The sequence below is a fragment of the Egretta garzetta genome, unplaced genomic scaffold, assembly GCF_000687185.1.
Source record: "Egretta garzetta isolate BGI_Z169 unplaced genomic scaffold, ASM68718v1 scaffold598, whole genome shotgun sequence".
Taxonomy (NCBI): Eukaryota; Metazoa; Chordata; class Aves; order Pelecaniformes; family Ardeidae; genus Egretta; species Egretta garzetta.
In genome coordinates this window covers 244,858-265,314 of record NW_009260621.1, presented here as the reverse complement: position 1 = coordinate 265,314, position 20,457 = coordinate 244,858, and the positions used below count along the sequence as shown (strand labels likewise).

Here is a 20,457-nt window from a genome sequence, read left to right as displayed (position 1 = left end):
CTGCTGGAAAAAATGAAACACTTAAAAATACAGTAGGAACTGCAGAAGTCAGCTGAATCCTCTATCTTTTAAAACCTAAATTCTGAACCAGATTTAAGTTATGAAGATGAATGGTTTGACTCACACAGTGTGGCAGGCATAACAGGTGACCAAAATGGGGAAAAATTTGGGTCAGTAATCCATACAACTAACTATTTGGCACATTCTTGCACAATTGAAAATCATTGTTGAGAAAGAACTTGAAAACAGGATCTGAAAGACTGGGCAGGACAAAAGGGAGATGCATACAATTACAGGGATGGAATATTTTGTCTGTTTTGGGTCTGATGAGACCAGCAAATAGTCAACAAAATACTGCCACTTTTCCAGTGCTCCAGTTACCAGCTTTCCTTGTACTCATCGTTTTTGCTAAAATAGCACTCACCGCATTTTCAGAATAATCTCAAAAAGAAGAAATCCCCGTTACCTGTGGAGGGGTGGTGCCTTGATCCTAGGTTTTTCAGCAGCAGTTGAGGATGGAGTTTTAATCTGAGGTTTGGCTGTGGGTGATACTTCCAGATCTTGGCTCAGCTCTGCTTCAGTCTTCTTGATAAACTCATCATAAGACTACACATGGAAAACAGTTATGGCTGTTAGTCTACTAAACCATTAGCACAATTCAGCAATTAAAACCTATTAAATGAATAAAAGATAAACCTGGTTTATCCATAAAGCAATCTATTTAACTTACTAAAGCTCTACAGTTGTGAATCCTAGAAATTTTAATACTTAACTTTCAAAAACAAGTTACATGAGCATCACACAATTTAATCCAAGCTAGGATACGTAAGCCCCCTGAACACTGCTAGTAATCCATTAAAGATATATATTTTAAAAGGGAATGGGCATTTTTGCCTCAAGGCTCTGGTTCATTCTTGAAAACAGTGAAATAGCCAGAACACAGTCTCACTTCTATCACAGCAATGTGTCTTTCACAGCTGTTGATAGGGTACTCTGCCATAAACATCCATACTATAATGATTTATCCAAGGCTAACAGTCTTTTGCTTTGCCCTTCTTCCTTCTTTATTCCTAACCTCCAGTTGTTTGATCAAACTGGCTTCCTGGGCTTTCAGTCTCTCCTTTTGCCTCTTTTTCTGTTCCTTTTTCAGCTGGTAAACCACGGACTTCCTTTTCCGTAGTTCATCCTTCAGGGCCCTGATCCGTCCTTCAATGTCACTTTGATCAGATGTGGTTTCTGAAAAAGTTTAGTTTTAGTCTTTGTAAGCTTGCACTTCACAAAACAGTTCTATGCAAAGCAATGAACAGTCATTTAGTAAATACAAAATATGGTCCGAGCAAAATATCAAAGAATTTAAATGCCAACATGTTAGTCTTAAAATATTAAGATTGAATGGGGGTAGTGTGGTGGACTACAATAATAGCTTATACAAAGTTACTTGGCATATCTTTGCTCCAAGTTCAATTTTACAGATCTTCTTATAATGCCATTACTGACTGTAGCTGGTTTCCACCTGAATAATTTTTTCTTAATCATTATCCTTAGTAATTTAAGTAAGATCTCCTCCATTCCTCTCCATCCTTAGAACTCCCTGCAACCTGGTCTTCCAGTCCTTCTGATGATGTTCCCCCTCTTTTCCCTTGTGAGACTTCCCCCAGATACTTAGATCCATTCTCTGCATGATAACCCCATTCTACCAGTAACTCTGCTACTTTCATTATTTCTGCTGTAACAATCTCTTAGTCTCTCAGACCTCTCAAGTCTTTATAGAGAGACTGCCTCAGTGTCTCATTACTTACTCTTATCTGCCCACCTGATTATGTCCACTTGTTTCTTGGTTTAAATGCATACCAACATAGTGCAAAACAAGATCCTGGTCCCAGATTGGTGCTAACACAATTAGATACCAAAAATTCTTCAAAATATTTATCTGACATAGTCTTACTGGAGCTCCTCCCTGCGGCTGATGTGCCCCTTCCTCTTCTATAGCAGCAGCTGCAGCTCCTAAGAGAAGAATCTTGGCTGGTTTGCTTTTCTAATGCTCAGTATTACCTATAATGTTTTCTGGACCAAAAGTCTTGGATGCCTGTAAGTGCCAATTGCTTTACTGAACATCTCAGAAAGTAAGACTGGTATTATTTGGTCAGCTAGCAGGAACAGCTGGGCATTTTGCTAATCAATTTTAATTTCTCAAGACAACAAACCACCAAAAAGAGGGATTTCATCATCAACAACAGCCAGTAAAGACAAACTACTGTATTATTTTTCCATTAACGACTGTTGTTAACCATTTAGAGAATTAAAAGAAAAACAAAACAGTACGAGAAGAATGGCATCTCACTTGCTAATCAGGAGTACTTTATGATGCCACTGTAATTAACAACTCCTCCCGTAAGTGACCACTACATAATTATAGCTTTTCTTGATCAACTCATAAGGGAAAGATCTGCACATGCTTTCATCTTTGACGATCTTGCCTCCACATGCATCAGACTGACATAGCAATGACTTCATTACTACTCATCAGCTTGGAAGATTTGTCTTCACAATGGAATGATTTATTGTGAAACCAGCACCATCCTGATCAGCTTCCCACCTCCATATACCTTTCTTCAGCATTTGAAATCAAAGATTGCAAATACTTTATTTTACAAAAGTTTATTTTCATGATGACTGTTGCCCGCTCTACTTTCCATAATGGCTTCCTTACGTGGTTGCTCAGTCAGAACTTGAAAATAACTTAATCAAGTTGCCGAATGCTTCACTGTGTTGGCAAACTGCTCTCCAGACAAAACCCCAATACAAATTACTTGGTGCAAATACCTAGGTGTTATGTATTCATTTCTCTATCCAGCAGGAGAACAGCTGCCTCAAAATTACTGTGTTTCTATTGCACTTACATACATATTAACAAAGAAAAACCCAACCCAACAGAAAAGATTATTAAGCTTGCTACATCAAGCACCACGAAGACTGGATACGTACGCATGCCAGTAAGTTATCCATCTATCACAAACAACAGCCAGTACATACAATAGAACCATCTAATTCTTTTTCCACTAAAGACTTATTGATAATTTAGGGAATTAAAAAAAAAAAAAAAAAAAGCAGGAAAATGCTATCTCATTTGCTAGTAAGTATTTTATGATACTATATCAACTGCACTGTGGAATACAAGACATTTTAGAGATTAAAAGCACAGATGTTCAAAACAGGCTTCACAGTTTAACACAGCTGATGATGGTGACCCACTGAATGGTGGCTCTGGAAGTCCTGGAATCCACATGACTGAGACTGTGAGAGCACACCAGGGAGAGGACTGCTCTGTACCAGTTCACTTCTAGTATTCTCTCCCTCAGCATTTACTGATAGCCAGCTTGGACACTGGATGAAAGGCTATGAAGGGTCCATACAGTAGACCTCGTATTTCATAGCTCAAAATCTTAGAACTTATTTTACTGCACACAGTTCAAACCCTCCTCCAAAAATAAAAACATATGTCCTGAAGTATTCATTTATTCTGCACATGCCAGTGCAGGTCCAATGGGCTCACTCATACTGCCATGATAACATGGTACTGCTTCTGGAGCCAGAGTGTGTTCAGAAGGAGGACGATCACGTTTGTATGCTGCTTTCTTAAAATGTGAGGGGTGGAGCAGTGTCACCTGTTAAAAGCACAGCTAGCCTTAGTATTTTTAAATTCTAGGACCACCTTAACTCTTATCTTCTTCACACCTGCTTGCAGGATCCTGTGTTGCTTTCTAAAAGGAGAGATAATGTATAGACCTTCATATATTAAGACCTTCTTAAGCTGAAGCGATCAAATTACATCATGGGAAAATACTCCCACAAAACCCCAAACCTTGGCAATTTCCAGGAATTTCTATCTGACTCCCCACACCTATGTCTGCATTTCAAGTTTACTCGTTAAACGCAAAAGCTTTGAAAAAGCAATTTAAACCCAAGCAGATATTACACTTACCTGACTGTGTCATAGATAAAGATTCATCAGACCAGTTGTGAGATATCTGATGAGACTTCACAGGTGACCGTAGCTGTCCTCCACTTCTATGGCTGCTTTTGCTGGAATCTTGCTTTGATACAGATATGCTGCTTTTGGGAGGAGACTATGGGAGAAGAAAAGGACAAGTAATTGCTTGTAAAGCTCAGCTTGAAAGCAGGAGATTGTTGTCATCAGGGCTAGTTACAAGGAAAGAATAGCATGACTAGAGAACTTCTCATAAGCAGTGGTACCTATCCAGCTATCTCAAGAAGAATTTAGTTTGCTAGACAATAAAACAAAAATACCAAGAGTAGCAATAACTGACTACTTAATTTGAGCTTAGATTTCAGTAAACCTGCGTAGACTGCTCTGTTACTACCTAAGTGAACTAACATGGTTCAGACTCACACATGTTCAATACTTTATGTAATTGTATTTGGTAACAGCCATGGCAGTGAGAACCCATACTAAATATATCTGTGAAACCAAAAGGACCATTTCATGGAAGAGGTGCAAGATGCCATTCTAAATCAGTAAAATAACAGAGCACTATTTCTGTGTAGCCAGGCAAAAAATTCTAAGAGCAAATATTCTTCCAAAATGCTCTTACTGCTGCAACATTATACCACAAACCTTTCACACACCTTGAACATGAACTCTAGCACATATTTTAGATATTTTGCCTCACTATATTCTCAGCAAACTTTCCAAGAAATTATTTGTAATAAGTCTAGATGAGTAGCTCTTTTACCCCACAGACACTGCATTTTCTGTCTCACTGAGCACCGGGCAAAGTTACCAGGATGAAATTTATCAAAATTATCAACCAAGTAGAAGTAACAGTTGGAAGAGAACAATAAGGCAGAAGTAGCTAGCAGACATAATCTAAAACCCGAAGGATTGTGCATGACGTTACAGCTCTGCTTCTTCAGCCTACAGCTATACTTTGGGATACATTACTTGCAAGTAAAGCAAAGCAGAAAAACAGAGCATAGTTTCCATGGCCTCAAAGAATTTATACAATGGTAACAAGCTAGCCTACAGCTAATTCACAGTGGTAAACTGGGTCAGTGTTCCACCACTTAATACTGCATACCTACATGACATATGCAAAACATTTTGCAAGACTACCCACAAGTCTAAAAATATTCAAACTCTATGCTGAAGCAATTTTTCCTCGAGACTTCAAAGAACATATCTGATCACAGTGTTTATGCACAGTAACGTAAAATGGTACTGCAAACACAGAGAATAGTTTAACCTCTGCTTTGACAACTGGGACAGCTATAGTTACTACTTCTCTGATAGCCTTTTACAAGTGTAAGAATATATATAGCAAAGAAAGCTCACTCACAAGTTTGCCAGGTGAGGTAGAGGACTTGAAGTCTTCAGAATAAACCATATCTTCATTAGTTGTACTCTGATATGGGCTTTCTGGCTGACCATGGCCCATAGTCTCCGATGGGACAGACTCAGCAGCTAGACTACCAAGATCTTCTGGGATAGAGCTTTCACTGTTCAGATGAGAGCAAGAAGGCACTGGAGACTCTTCTTCACTAGCTGTTTCTGAGATAGAATAACGAGAGAAAAAAAGAGTGTGCCTAAGAACTTGCACTGACTTATATGCCTTCAGAGATACTGCTGCCTGCATATGAAGTAGTGACTGCTACCACTACATGTCAAATTGATAAGTGTTACTTCACTCACCTAGACACCAAAGGTGGAATATTTAGCAAGAACAAGCATGTTTACCACAGAACTATGATTTAGGACTGCCAGACGTTCTTAGTGATTGGTGAATGTCTAAAATAAAGGAGTTTTCAGGATATTCTAACATTTTCCAGACAACACACTCCAAAAGGATTATTAGGGAAACCTGTCCTTCCAGTTGACCATACACCAGCAAGAGTCACTGTTAGTCTGAAGAAGTCATGGAGGAGCATATAATCTGCAAGCCAGATCTTGAATTTAGAATTGATTGCTTCCTTTACAGTAGTTGCAGAAAACATTTTAATGTTATGATCTCATCATGAGTCTCTCAACTGGCAACAAGTAAAATAATAAGTTGGGTTTTCAATATTCCTGTTTACTAAATTCCACAGGAGTCACAACACTACTGAAGCAGCCATGGAGAACTATTCAATATTTGAGTGAAGGCTGGGGAGAGGAACTTCTGAAGCAGGGCCGTGCTCCAATGCTTACTGGTAGATACAATTAATAGAAAGCAAGTGTATTTTCTCATCTGTTGATGAGAATTCAGCATTCATGCTGCATTTCTGTTCATTGGAACTTACTGACTCATATAGATATCATCTTTAAAATGTCTTACAATGCCTAAAATCCACATGACTGTTTACAATTACAAGTGTAATAGGGTATAATTCTGAATTCCCTTTGCGCATTCAAAGGACATGCTGCCTGCTTTCAGCAAAATGGGAAAAAAAGGAAAATTGATTATTTCTAGAACAGTCCCTGAAGTTTCATATTTTCTCCCACTGTAATCCAGTTCTCTGTTTCATGATGAAACATAGTCCATTTAAAACAGAACAGTAAAGCTGTAGCTCCCAAAATCTGGGAACTTATTTTTCCTCGCAATAGCATCATTATTTCCATTTACAACCTAGCACGCGTCTGCACAGTCGCAGATTTCAAACAGTTATACTGCATTAACAACAGAGAGAAGAAAAAAATACTTTCAATTTTTTGAAAAGAGAGACAAGTGGAAAGCAGTTCCTGATAAGAGCCATCCAACAGTAATAACGCTAACAGGATAGATGCTCAAACAGCACTACAGGAGAAAATGGTTTTAATGGAGTAAGTTTGGAAGATGATCAGCAAAAGATAATGCAACATTTTTGTTTTGAAAGACAGAAATACATTTTAAATTGTATGTAGAAACGTCTGACGGGCCTATGCTGCACTGTTCACTTGAGAAGATATACAGCAAAGGAGGAATACACATTTAACTAAGGTGTAAAACAGGGCTAAAAAAACAACGCAACAGAAGGCAGTAGAGTGCAGAAATTAAGATTCTAAAAGCATCCGGAGAAGAACAACCACCACCAAAACATCAAAAAAAGGAAGAAAGCACAAGCCTAAGCAATCATTGTGTCAAATTAGGCTTTACTGCTGTCATTTGCATCACTTCCTCCCTCTTCCCATTACCTTTAGGCTCAGTTCTCTGATCCCCCAGGTCTTTCTTGGCTATTTTGGTTTTGAGCAGTTCTTTGTCCCAGGCAGCTAGAGCCTGCTTTTCTATCCGCCGTATTTCTGCTTCCTCTGCATCCAGGCGGCGTTTCCACTCCAACAATTCTTCAGCATGTTGTCGACGCTGCATCAGCTTCTGTTCTCGCTTAGTTAGGAACCTGACAGACAGAGCAGAAGACAATGGGAAAACAGCCAACTGCACTCAAAGCTCCCGATACCCAGACACTCTATTGCCACAATTCCCAGAATTACAGCTGTTCCAATTGTTTTCTAGGATAATAGCCACACTAACTACTATGTCCTAAGCTTCTGATGTGCTGCTGAAAAAACCCAAACAAGTAGACAAGAGCTTTTTCTTTGCAGTAAGTCTACAAAATACTGTAAACAGACTGCTTACATTTTAAAGATCTTCAAAAATAATTAAAAGTGCTACTAACTAGTCACTAAAATGAACAGGACAAGTTCTCAACTTCAGGATGTAAAAAGTACCTGTGGTATTAAACTGGAACCCTCAAGAAAGCAGTTTGAAAAATGAACCTTTCTTTTTGCTAATCCCAATGACAGAAAAATTGTAACCCTAGCTGCCCCACAGTTCTTTCCAAATACCTAATTATAAGAGATGGTGATTCTGTATTAATAGTTCTCCTGAATTACTGGAACTTTTATACTTCTTCCTTTAAGCATCATCTTTATGGATTTCCACACTTGGAAAGTTAATTGTCGGCTGACAGCATCAAGAGAATAAAGACGCAGGGCTGTTTTTTCCGGCTACTAACAGATCTGGCTGCTCATTTTTAAGAGCAGATAAAAAGTAAAGCTCACGCTGAAAATCAGCAAATTTTTTTCTTTCTGACAAAGACTTCTTAAGTGATCCATGAAACCTCAGAAATGGGGAAATTCTTAAAGAACTTCATAGGTATGAATACATCTGTGTGCATATACTAGGTCTCTCTGCCAGCTTTTGAACAACAGTATCTTTGGTCTTATTTCTAAATATTGAAGTAACCAAGACCATAGCATTTAACCTTTAAGATAGTAAATGGAAGCAAGTTCAACATCAATTGCACACACCTCCTCTGACATGCCAAGTCTAGAGAATAGTGTACATTAATCCACTCATCTCCTACGCTGCAATTTTTAAGGTATCACAGAATCCATCTGTAGAAAATACAGAAAATACAGCTGGTTTGCCAGCTAGAGCGAGTTTGTCATTGGTACAGAAGGTGTGGTGCATAAATAGGCAGTCTTCAAAGACTTGTGATATTTTGCTTTGCAAATGCCTTTTTAATTTGTCATCCCAAACATTTAGCATCGAAGTTTTTAAGCTGCAAAGCAGATAGTTATTTCATTTGTGCTTTTTAATCTCTTGTGTTTCAAAAAACCCCTTTTATTTACAGAGACTGGAATGACCAACTGGCTAATTTGCAGGTCTCTCCTGCTAAGGAACATTTCTTGTTTGCTCTGTGTTCATTCTGTTCCCCGGAAAAGTGAGCTGGCAGTTGATCAGAATGGTTAAGATTCAGATAAGTCCTTCTCCAAGACAGATTCAGATAAGGTGAACAAGTTACGATGTGAAGATAAAAGTTTCAGAAGCCAGTAAGTCATGCCCACAACCATCTTTCCTATAGACAAAACAAAAGCAGTTGAAAAAAAGAAGGACCTCAGAGTCTCTGGAACATCTGCCACCTTCAAGCTGACAGATTCCATGATTTTGTGATTACTTTATCACTTTCTATAGACAAACATCAATCACCATCTACTCTTAGGCAAAACCAACCGATTAATATAATTAAGAAACTAGGCTATCAACAGTAATTGCATTACAAACATGGCATGGACAGTCATGCTTAAGTGCTGGTGAAAGACACAACAATCAGATTTATCAACTGTTACTTTCAGGTAGACATCAGTTCAAATCAGTCTAGCAGATCATGTATTTGGAACTTGTTATGGAGGTCATTATTACAATGAACTCAGTGCAAAAGGCAACTTTTTCTTCTTCCCTCACCTCCTGTTTGATTTCATCAGATTGTCTAGATCTTCACAGTTTACTGGATCTTGAGGGAGGCAAGTCCAGTTGAGATAAAATGCAAGAGAAAGGCTGAAATAAATGGATTCAAAAGACCAGGACTCCTTAAAAGCAGATGTCAAATGAATTAACCCAGAAGACCACAAACAGGAGGAGAATTAACTAAATGATGATGAAACTAATCACCAGACAAAGACTACTTAATAAGAAGGGTAAGTCAAAAGAAGCAATGGGAGAGAAATTGAACCAATAGGAAGAGGAGGATTAAAGCAGCATGGCTAAAGATGCAGACCCTTTTATAACCCTGGGGTTTAAAAGGTCAGAGCCACAACATAGCATACATGCTGCCTTAGTATTTACTACAGTCTAGAAGGTTCCAGTTGCAACACCAAGGATACACATTTATCCTCAAAAGCAGGGGCACCTTCACAGAAAAAAGATGCAAAACCACATCTGGCATCTATGAAACTGGAAATCTGGGGGAGCAAAGAAGCAGCAGCACTCAGATTACACCAGCAGGATTTCAAAGTCTAACTGTTTCTATGGTGCTAACATCACACGTTTTTATCCACCCATTCAAAATAATAACCTGGAAGCATTAACCTGGTGCTCTAACCTGTATTTGTATATTTATAACCAAGGTATACTGACTTCAAGCCCAAAGTAAAGTTTCAGCAGCGCTATTCTGAAGCAGTGACCAGACAGTGGGAACAAAGTGAACCATCTGTCTGCTGCTCAGAACACAGTAAGAATAAAAGATTAGAAACATATAATGGTTTCGGTTGGAAGGGACCTTAAAGATCATCTGTTCCAACCCCCCTATCATGAGCTGGGACACCTTTCACTAGATCAGGTTGTCTAAAGCCCCATCCAGCCTGACCCTGAACACTTCCAGGGATGAGGCTTCCACAACTTCTCTGGACACCCTGTTCCAGTGCCTCACCACCTTTACTGTAAAAAATTTCTTCTTATATTTAGTCTAGATCTAGCCCAGGATACAGTTAGTTTTCTGGGCTGCAAGCACACATTGCTAGCTCATATCCAATTTTTTGTCCACCAGCATCCCCAAGTCCTTCTCTGCAGAGCTGCTCTTAATCCATTCATTCCTCAGTCTATACTGATACTGAGGATTGCCCTGACCCCGGTGCAGGACCTTCCTTTTGGCCTTGTTGACCTTCCTGAGGTTCACACTGGCCCACTCCTCAAGCCTGTCAAGTTTTCACTGGATGGCAATTCCTTCCCTCTAGCAAAACTGCACCACTCAGCTTCGTGTCACCTGCAAACTTGCTGAGGGTGCACCCAATCCCACTGTCTGTGTCATTAATAAAGATCTGGAAACAGCAAGGAAAGTGCCAAAAACGTTCACTGGTGAAGAACCTCTTGACTTCCTAGGACCGAACAGAGCATGCTCTATCAAAGAGTCTATCACTTGAGAAAGATACAGTTACCTGACCAATTGGTTGTAGATATACAGCTGGAATTTGGGGTGGAGGTTGGGAAAACAGACACTGAGAGAGGCCCAGTGGTGAGACGTAAAGACAGAGAAGAAGTAGTGAACAGGAGAGCAGTGTCTACAAAATAAGGAGGAAGAGTTTAAAACTAAGATAGCAAAAAAGGCAGAAAGAACGAGAAAAGGATAGCATCTAGCAAAGAACTTCAAAATTAATTGCATTTAACATTGTATAGTTATTACCCAACATCCGAAGTAGAAAAACTATACACTGTTATGCAGAAGGTAATAGCACACATACACTTATAACACTTCATTTTCTGTTAGTTAAAGGCAAGCTACTTTCACACTGCTATATTTTTCTGTTAATTTTGCAAGGAGTTTTATTACTTTGATGCAGACTTCCACATGCACCGGTCAACGTATCTCAACCTGATCTTTTTGCAACTCCTGCTATTCTAACCATCTATAGAGTATATTATTAGCATTATAAAGCATGCTGGTTTTGTGATATCAACAACTCTGCTAGTCTGAAACTTTAAACATATTTTCATTCACCTGGTGAAACCTCAGTAAAATTATTTCTCCAAAGGTAAGCACCAGTAAAATGGCAAAAAAAAAAAAAAATATTAAGTAACATTTTTAAAACATTCCAGAAAAGTCTGAGATATACCTGTAATTCAACTTCTAGCTGCTATTGTGGTTTTTTGCAACAAAGTGCAGACTTGGTCTCAGAATACTCACGTATTGCCTCATTTGGAGTACTAACTGCAGAAAGATAATGCCTATTGTTTTAAAAAAAATCTACATAAACTTATAGCTGTGCTTAAAATAGTATTTCCCAACGAGTTACCATTTTAAGCTAATTCCTAATGAATTATCATATTTGTACAAAAATACCATGCTCCATATAGCTCTATCAACTACAATGCAAGGTAAGAAGCATACTAAGGAAAAGCAAAAGAAAATGAGCATTTAATCAGTTCTTCTACTGCACAGATTATCATTAAAGATGCATATGCAAGTAAAGCAAGGGGAAAGTGGTTAATTCTCTTTGACAGAGCATGCTCCTGTTCCCATGCAGGTTACACAGATTGATCAACTAAAATTAAAACAGAACTATTCTTTCATTCCCCTTTTAGCAGAAGAGAAATATTAAAGCTGCCTCATAAATAAAAAAGTCAAAGGATTTTCACTTTGCTATGGAGTATAGCAAATCCAGCACAGAAGGGTTTCCCAATTCCTTCCTCTAGTTCCTCTGCATTTGTCACTCAGCTTCTTTCGTTTTGTAGTATCTTGCAAACTGATCAACTCCCCTCAAACAGCAGCTTCCTATCATTCCACCCCAACCCAAATATCTCATTGTATTACATTAATATTATTCTTATGTATTTACAAATATGGACATTAAAAAAAAATACCAAGTTTTCACTGTTTTTCAATCAACGAGAACTGCTATCACTATCAAAATACCTGCAAAAGGTGTGTAAGAGCTACACAGTCAGGAAGATCGAGTTCTAGAGAATCATTTATGTTTACAAAAAATACTACTTCCTTTGAACAGACATAGCAACCCAAGATAAAACCAAAAATAACATGACCACATACATTACATCACACACAATTTCCACTTGTTCTCCTAAAAGCAATTGTTTCAGCTCAAATCCTGCTATCCGCCCTTTCAAAAAGTATTCACCAGGTGAGCAATTTTTTGGACTGATAAAGTATCTTTAAGGGTAAAACATACTTTGTATCTACTACTATCCCTTCTAAGAAAAATTATTTATTAATATGTAATTCTTTCTGTATTCGTAAGTGTTGCTTAGAAATGAAGGCACTTTGAAAAAAAATAGCATTTCAAAACCAATATTGACAAAACCACTAATTGGTAAAAAAAAGCATAGGAAGTCTTGAATATAAAAGTGCATTTGTAATCTTGTATAGTATTAATACAGTATTAATACAATCTCAAAATTCATAAGCTGTAACTTGGTTTTGTAACACTTTATCACCATTTGAAGTTTTGTATGGTGGATCTTGGGTCGAAAAAATAAGATTAAGACCCTCTTGGTAACAAAAAACCCCCAAAGCAAACAAAGGACTGGAAGAAAAATCTTGTTTTCTTGAAACCCTAGAAGTCAACATGGCCTACAGAGCACATCCTTTTTAAGTCTTCATCTTAAGCCATTTATCAATTTCCAAACATACTTTGAGAAAGAGTCAGTTGCTGTAACGATGGGGTGGTTTTCACATGACTTGGAATTCCAAAGTTTAGTTTTGGTAATATGACACTTCGCAAACTTGAAATAAGTTCTGGTTTTGGCTGTTCAGTTTACCAGATCCTACCAGAAGAGTATGAATAAAATAGCAATCAATTTAGGCTAGTGTATGAAGACCACGTAACTAGAACATGGTTTCGGTTTTTTCCTACTTACACCAAAACTTACTACTATTGTTTTTTACCTTCATCATATACAAATACATGCAAGTGTAGCGAATGTGCTTCTCAAATGATTATAAACAAATAAGGTGCTAAGGAGTCACGGGTAGCTTGCCTTTACAAATAGCAGTGCTTGCTTTTTGATGTTTTATCCAGCTGTGTTAGGAGTCTCAAGAGAGAAAACATTACAAAGATACCCATATGGACTAAAATGTAGTGATCTGCCTTGGTTATAAGTTCAAAAAAGTTTTTTAAGGAAAGCCTATTCTTTGCGGTAACTGGCAGAGGCCAGACTTTTAATGGGTTAGTCTCAAATAAGAATTTAAGGCTCCAAGCTGATGAGGATATGCTGGTAAAGCTTGTGGGATGTTTAGTGCAAAGTAATTCCTATACTGAAGATGTAGAAACAATTTTTTGATTCAAAACAATTTAATGGGTGAAAACAACAGATTCAGTCTTAGTTTTTAGACCCAGGAACTGCACATATACTTCATTATTTCCTCTGAAGACTAACAACCATTTTCAACATTTTTCCAACCTGTGGACCACACAGGAGGAAAAGAAAAGTCTTATTAACGGCTTGCCTTCTCACTCATACACACACCACCTCCATTAATTAAGAAAATACTTACAGAATTCATCCCTAGCTGATTTTAATGCAATTAGAATTGAAATTCAGCAGCTGGATAATAAGGTAGAAATCACGTGCCTGACAAGCTCAATGACTTTCTGTGAGCCAGATCTCAAACTGTGTTACTAGTTTTTGCATGACTATTGCTATTTATAACACATACTTCAATTCAAGATAAAAATTGGTACTGTAATTTCAGAATCTCACTCCCTGTATTTTTTCCTTCTAAAATAAGAGGGGAGATACAAAATATAGGCACCACTTTGACCAATTGATCTCAGGTCTCATTGCAAGAGGAACTCTGACAAGATGCACCATCAAGCTGGAGCCCACCCAAGTTCCTTGTATGCACAAACATCAAAATCTCTTAAACTGATGTGCTTTTACCGGCTCTATCAAGTACAAAGAACACCAAAACCAATATTCTACAATAAAACCTTGACCATATGGTCTGCCAACTAACAATGTTTCAATCCCAGTATTCATGCAAGAACTGTAGCCTTTAAAATATTATATTCAAAGATTAACATAGTTCTGTGAAAGCTTCCAATCACCTATTTTTCAGGCATCTCAGATGAAAGTATGTGACATCAATAACTCTGTAATTTTTCTGATGGCCATTTTTAGTGCAAATAGTGGCCAAACCAACTCATTCTATTAAAATAGTAAACTTTTGTATAAGAAAAAAAAAATAGTTACTTCTCATCCATTCTGCTGCGCATTTTTTTAAGTTTCTGCATAATGCTACTAGTCTCACTGCTGGAGATTGAGATTGGGGAAGGGCTGCGTGTTTCTGCATCAGTTGGAAGTGGGCTAGAACCATTGCTCTCCTTGATGTCATCCTCACTGTGAAGTTCCTGCAGTTAAGTGTTAAAAAAAAAACCACAAACAACAAAACATTGAAAGTAGGAAAAGCTATTCTACCATCTTTTTAAAAATTGTGTTAATTTAGGTTACTTTTCCCAAGAGTACAAAGGCTACTTCAGATAAGCCTGTCCACCTGCAGATTTAACTACACGTTCTAATTTCATTTTTATTTGACACAAAGTTTTTAATACACCCTTCTACATAATTTAAGTTCTCCCTAACTGTATCTAGAACAAAAAACACACCACAGTGCAGTTACCCAAACAGGAAATCAATCCTTTCTATACTACTATTATTAAACTTCTGTCTCCTCCAAATTTTATAAGGAGGCAAACAGTTATCAAAATCCTATCTTGCTATCTCATAAAGCAGATGCAAGAAACTGTAATGATACTAATGCACACACAAAGCAGCAAGTTTGGGGTTTAGCACTTACATTTAGTTCTTTTGGGGTCTGACAAATAGTCAAACAAAATCAGGGCCTGAGAGATCTAGGCATCAAAAACCTGATATTCCCAAAGTCATTAGTTAAGCTTGAGAATTATCAATCACCATCTACTGCCCAGATAAAACAAAACATTTTATAACTTCTCCAAATGCATTTCCTTAAATAATGCTTTAAAGAAATTAAAGATAAATTGCTGAGATAAAGAGGATGAGACCATCTGAGGCAGACAAAATTTCCAAGTGATGGGTCTAATTTAGTAGCTTCCATTCCTATAAACACTGAAGTCAAATACCAGCTCCATGGCCAAAGAGGGAAGACTCCAGCTTCTGTAGTGAGCACTTACCAGCTTGTTTTCTCCTGCAGACTTTAGTTTTTCCTGCAGTTTCATTGTAGTCTGACGGATTCTTTCTATTTCTGCCTGCTGTTTAAGGATCAGTTGTCTCTCCTTCCGAGCAGCCTTGTTAGCCTCTTGAAGACGCTTAATTTCTGCCTTTTAGATATAAAAGATTAGGCATAAGAACCGTGACAGACAGCTCTCAAGAACACATTCTAAAGCTGCCACAGTGTCCACACTATGGGTTTAAAATGACTGAAATTACATGACTGTCCTGGTTTTGGATGGGATAGAGTTAATTTTCTTCCTAGTAGCTGGCATAGTGTTTTGGATTTAGGATGAGAAGAATGTTGATAACTCACTGATGTTTTAGTTGTTGCTAAGCAGTGCTTAACACCAGTCAAGGACTTTTCAGCTTCCCCTGCTCTGCCAGGGGCAAAGAAGCTGGGAGGGGGCACAACCAGGACAGCGGACCCCAACTGGCCAAAAGGCTATTCCATACCATATGACATCATGCTCAGTATATATAGTGGGGGGAGCTGGCTGGCTGGGGACGGGCTGGGCATTCAGTCAGTGGGTGGTGACTGATTGCAATGTGTATCACTTGTTTTGTACGTTCCATATATTCTCTTACTATCATTATTATTGTTTTCCTCTACTGTTTCACTAAACTATCTTTATCTCAACCCATGGGTTTTACTTTTTTTCCCTGATTCTCTCCCCCATTCCACGGGGGCGGGGGGGGAGTGAGCAAGCAACTGTGTGGTGTCTAGCTGCCTGCCTGCCGGGTTAAACCACAACAATGAAGTAACTAGCCTGAATATCAGCAGCAAAGGACAGAAAATCAATTAATACATCTAAGTCCCGACCAGTGAGATTACTGACACAGAAGGACCCTTTCAAACCATGTGTTAAATACCTCCAAAATGCAAACAGAACTTAGTGGCAAGAAATACTGCTAGCTTCCTATCCAAAAGCCTGGTATAGAGTTTTCTCGATTCTTAGCTTTTACAGTGTCTGAAATATTTAATGGCTACACAGGGGTTTCAACAGGATTCTCCCGGAGGGCATCAGTTACCTTTTCCTGCTGTAATCTCAACAGCAGACCACGCTGCCTCTTTCGAATAGGAGGCATTTTATCATCCTCTCCCTTGTCTCGCAAATGCCTGCAAACAGATTGGGAGAAAGGATTAAGAAAAAAAGTGTAAAACAACAAGCCTTTTATTCTTTAAAGTAATAATAAAAAAAAGGTTTACTTTTCCTAACCTGCAGAAGAGTATATGCCTGTACTTAGTCACTGGCATTCTCTATAGTGGAGTGTTTTGTACTGTTTAGTCAAAGACACGCACAGTTAAAAGGCCAGTACCAGAATACAAAGTCTCACACAAACGGGCAGAAGTTCTGCAGAGGTAGCATGCTCACCGCTTGAGAAAGATTAAAAAAAGGACACTTGGGTCACTACCTCGCAATCCTTTATCAACCCTGCAATGATAAACAGTTGGAAGAAAACGTCTGGTGAACAATGGTACTCTCGTGCAGAGAGTGACCATGGAAAAGTATTATTGATTAAATCTGGCCACCACTGGTTAGTAGTATCACTAGGTACTTCAAGAGGCATTCCAGGACAAAGCAAATGTTAGGTGGAAACAAATCATTAAGGACAACACTTATCCAGATTCACAAAATTTTACCTGAGTCAACTAAAATGACCTCAGATAGACATCAAGGAAATAAAGTTCTAACTGTTTGATAGTTTTACACATTCTTGAATTAAGATTTGTAGAGTAATGGTTGGGAACTACCTTCTCTGACTGATAACAAACATCTGATGTTCTACTGTTCAATGAAATTCTCTTTCATCAAACCACATTCAATGTAAAGAGCAAAGCACACTTACAAACTGGGTTCTGTTCTTTCCAAGTGACAATGACATTTGTATAGATTACTGATGTCAGAAGACCAGTTCAACCATTGATACTTAATAAGGGAGGGGTGGGGTGGAAGCAAAGTCCTATAAAAAAAATAATCAAGTAGAAGTACAAGAAAATGGTCAGTCAGCCACAGTATATTCGGAGCTGCCTTACTTCTTTTGGTGTTCCAGCCAAGCTAATTCAGCCTTGGTCTTCTCTTTCAGAGCCTTCTCCCGGAGCCGAAGCAGTGAGGACTGATGAGCTGCTCGCATTTCTTCCTCTTTCATGTACTGTCTTACCATCTCCATGGTGAATTTAGAGAAACTATCTTGCCCTCCTGAGAATGGCATGCTTAGCTCCTGGAATACAGGACAAATTTGGCATCATTTGATAATACAGAAATTCCAAGGCTTTTTTCAGTTGCAGTGTGTGTGTGTGTAGATAGAGATACACACACATACAAAAACAGATGTAAGAAGGGAAGCTGTATTTTCTCTCTGAATTTTGTGCAGATCAGCTTTTTCTGCCCCAGGCTGTGTGACAGTTTTGGGATGTCCCCTCCTGTGCCAGAGAGATGAAACATCCTCTTGTACCTCCTAGCTGTGTGTAGGCATAGTAGGAAGATTTAATCCACTGGGCTTTTATAACCTGCTTCAAAAAGTCACTCCTCTTCTCCAAAGCTACAAGAGAACAGGTAGAGACCTGGATGGACTGTTCCATAAGTAAAGACATTGCATTTGTACAACAGTGACACACAGCATAATTCATACAACTGTTTTGAGATGCTCAAGGAACCACAGGGAGGAAAAGAACCCTAAAGTTTGCGAACACGACTAAGAATGGCTCACTTGATGCTCATCAGCTTAACCATGTCGGGTCAGTTAATTTACCTTAACTATGGTTGCTTGACGTACCTTGATAGATGACAGAGCTGTTTTTTCTGGGGAGACTTCCTCATCAGAATCATCACGATTACCCCTTTTCTTCTCCAAGTTATTTCTGCGATGACTCTCAGAGGGCAGCAAAGACCGAAAAGACTTTTCCTCAATCTCATCCTCTGTCATGGATTCATCAAATTTCAGAGAATACTCTGTCGCAACAGAAGCAGAATCTGAGGAAGAAATCAGGGAAGTGGTTTTATGCTCAGGTATCTACCATGAAGGCAGTTTTACTCTGTCTCATCTCAGTAAAGTTAGGGGGGGCAGGAAAGACAGGGAGATAACTAGTTTAATGTAGAAAAATGGGTGTTTAGAAAAAAGTGACCTTGAATTAGGCCATGAAATACTGTTGTCTAGCTTAAAAAGACCTAATAGACTTCTGTACATAGGTATACTAGGGCTGCTGAAACATTTGGTGCTCAGCCTGCATATTCAGCCAGTGAGCACCCAGCTACAGCAGTAAGTTAAATGGCCCACAGAATCCATCACTCTGATGCGCAGAATTTAAAAGGCTGCCATCTCACTGTGCCATCCTCTGTTACCTCTTAAGAGGCTACCAATTCACCTGGGGCTCAGATCTCTTCACACATATTCCCTCATTTGTTTCAGAAACTAATTCTGAAACAGCACCTCCCTCCCCCCTTACCACCTTCAGATTCATCACATACAAACAATACAGCTAACCTTTTTCGTCTGGCAGTGATAAAATACTATCACTCGGCAAGGAATCATCCACACCAGTATGAGCCTGCTCTTCAATACTACTAGTTGTCTTTTCACGACGGGAAAGCTTTTTCTCATTCTCCTTAGAAGATGGAACTGAAGGACTCTCTTGGCGGCTGCTGGTACTACTGTGTTATCAAGAGAGAATTTTTTTTTAAAATTACTTTGCACATTTCAAAATATTTATATTACATCAATACTGTACATACCATGACTAACATCCCAGCAATAATCGACACAAAGAGGGTTTGTTTTGGTTTTAAAATGCAGCTTGGATACTTTAAAATTCCAAGCTTTATCAAGCTGCTGACTGACAGCTGAACTTGTTATTTTTATTCTACCTTAGAACACAAGTTGGTTGTAGGTATGCACACCCCCTACCTGGCAATGAATATTGATGATAAACCATTGCAAACATCTCTCCTTACAGTTTTTAAAAGGATGAACAAGATATCAATACTGTTTTAATTTAAAAGAACTACAGAGGACAAAATCATTCCAGTTGGTCAAGACCAGAGAAGGGCTGTGAGAAACTTCATGGGACCTAACTAGATCAGGTAAATGAACAGGAAACAAAAAGCTAAAATCCAGTATTAAACACAGGCAAGATACTAAAAAGTAACACCAGAAATTAGTTGAACCTAAATCTTAGGCAAGCAACACTCCAGGCACTTCATGTAAAATCTCAAGCCAGTGCAAAGCAGCAGTGGAGGGGGGGGAGGGGGGAACCCAACCCCAAAACCCCCAACCCTAACAAAATGGCCAGGTACACAGAACAGAATAGAAAGTAATTCACATTACAAAGTAGGCAGTTCTACAGGTCTCTGCACTGTGTTTCCAGAGCATATGCTCCAGTCTATGTTCTAGTTCATTTCAAAAAGACACAGGCAAAATGAGAAGGGCACAAAATGCAAATATTTAGAATGGGGAAAAAGACTCAGATAAACAGAGACTTAAAGTAACTCTTAGGTAACAAAGGTGGCACAATAGAAGTATGCAAGTAGGCCACAGCACAGAAATCAAAATAATCGCAGCTCAACAGTTTCTGAAGGTGTTTCACCCAACCAAAGTCGAGGCCAAGGCCACATCCACGTTCTGAACACCTGCAAGGGCAGAGGATCCTACAACCTCTCTACACCCCCATTCCAGTGTTTGATCACTCTCACAAGGAGCACTTTTTTTTCCCCAATGGTTTTCCCCTTCCTGCAATCTGTCACTATTGCCTTTTGTCCTCTCATTGTGCACCTCCAAGAAGAGTCTAGCCTTATGTTACCTAACAACCCGCCTTTAAGGTAGTGCAACTAGATCCCTGCTCCCTTAGCCTCCTCTTTTCTAGGTTAAGTTAGCTCAGTTCCTTCACCCTCTCTTTAACATCATGTACTCCAGCCTCCTAACCATCTTGGTGGCTCACCACTAGACTTGTGTCTATGTTAATGTATTCTCTTTATCAAGGAGCCCAAAACTGGAGACTGTATTC

General features: G+C 38.7%; 1 protein-coding gene across 9 annotated transcripts in view; it reads right to left on the bottom strand.

The window, feature by feature from the left end:
* The window catches only part of CEP350 (centrosomal protein 350), an 85,064-nt gene that overhangs the window by 17,197 nt on the left and 47,410 nt on the right, over positions 1–20,457 (bottom strand). For 6 of the 9 annotated variants that reach the window (XM_035900789.1, XM_035900788.1, XM_035900792.1 and 3 more), the window contains exons 22-33: positions 18,942–19,108; positions 18,234–18,430; positions 17,494–17,678; positions 17,307–17,420; positions 16,488–16,575; positions 15,419–15,565; positions 14,460–14,617; positions 7,169–7,368; positions 5,358–5,569; positions 3,983–4,127; positions 1,076–1,236; positions 467–606 (exon numbers count right to left, since the gene is read on the bottom strand). In XM_035900789.1, coding sequence (XP_035756682.1) covers positions 467–606; positions 1,076–1,236; positions 3,983–4,127; positions 5,358–5,569; positions 7,169–7,368; positions 14,460–14,617; positions 15,419–15,565; positions 16,488–16,575; positions 17,307–17,420; positions 17,494–17,678; positions 18,234–18,430; positions 18,942–19,108 — 1,914 coding nt within the window. The remainder of the gene's footprint in view (positions 1–466; positions 607–1,075; positions 1,237–3,982; positions 4,128–5,357; positions 5,570–7,168; positions 7,369–14,459; positions 14,618–15,418; positions 15,566–16,487; positions 16,576–17,306; positions 17,421–17,493; positions 17,679–18,233; positions 18,431–18,941; positions 19,109–20,457) is intronic. The other 3 variants (XM_035900793.1, XM_035900794.1, XM_035900795.1) reach the window with 1 other exon arrangement.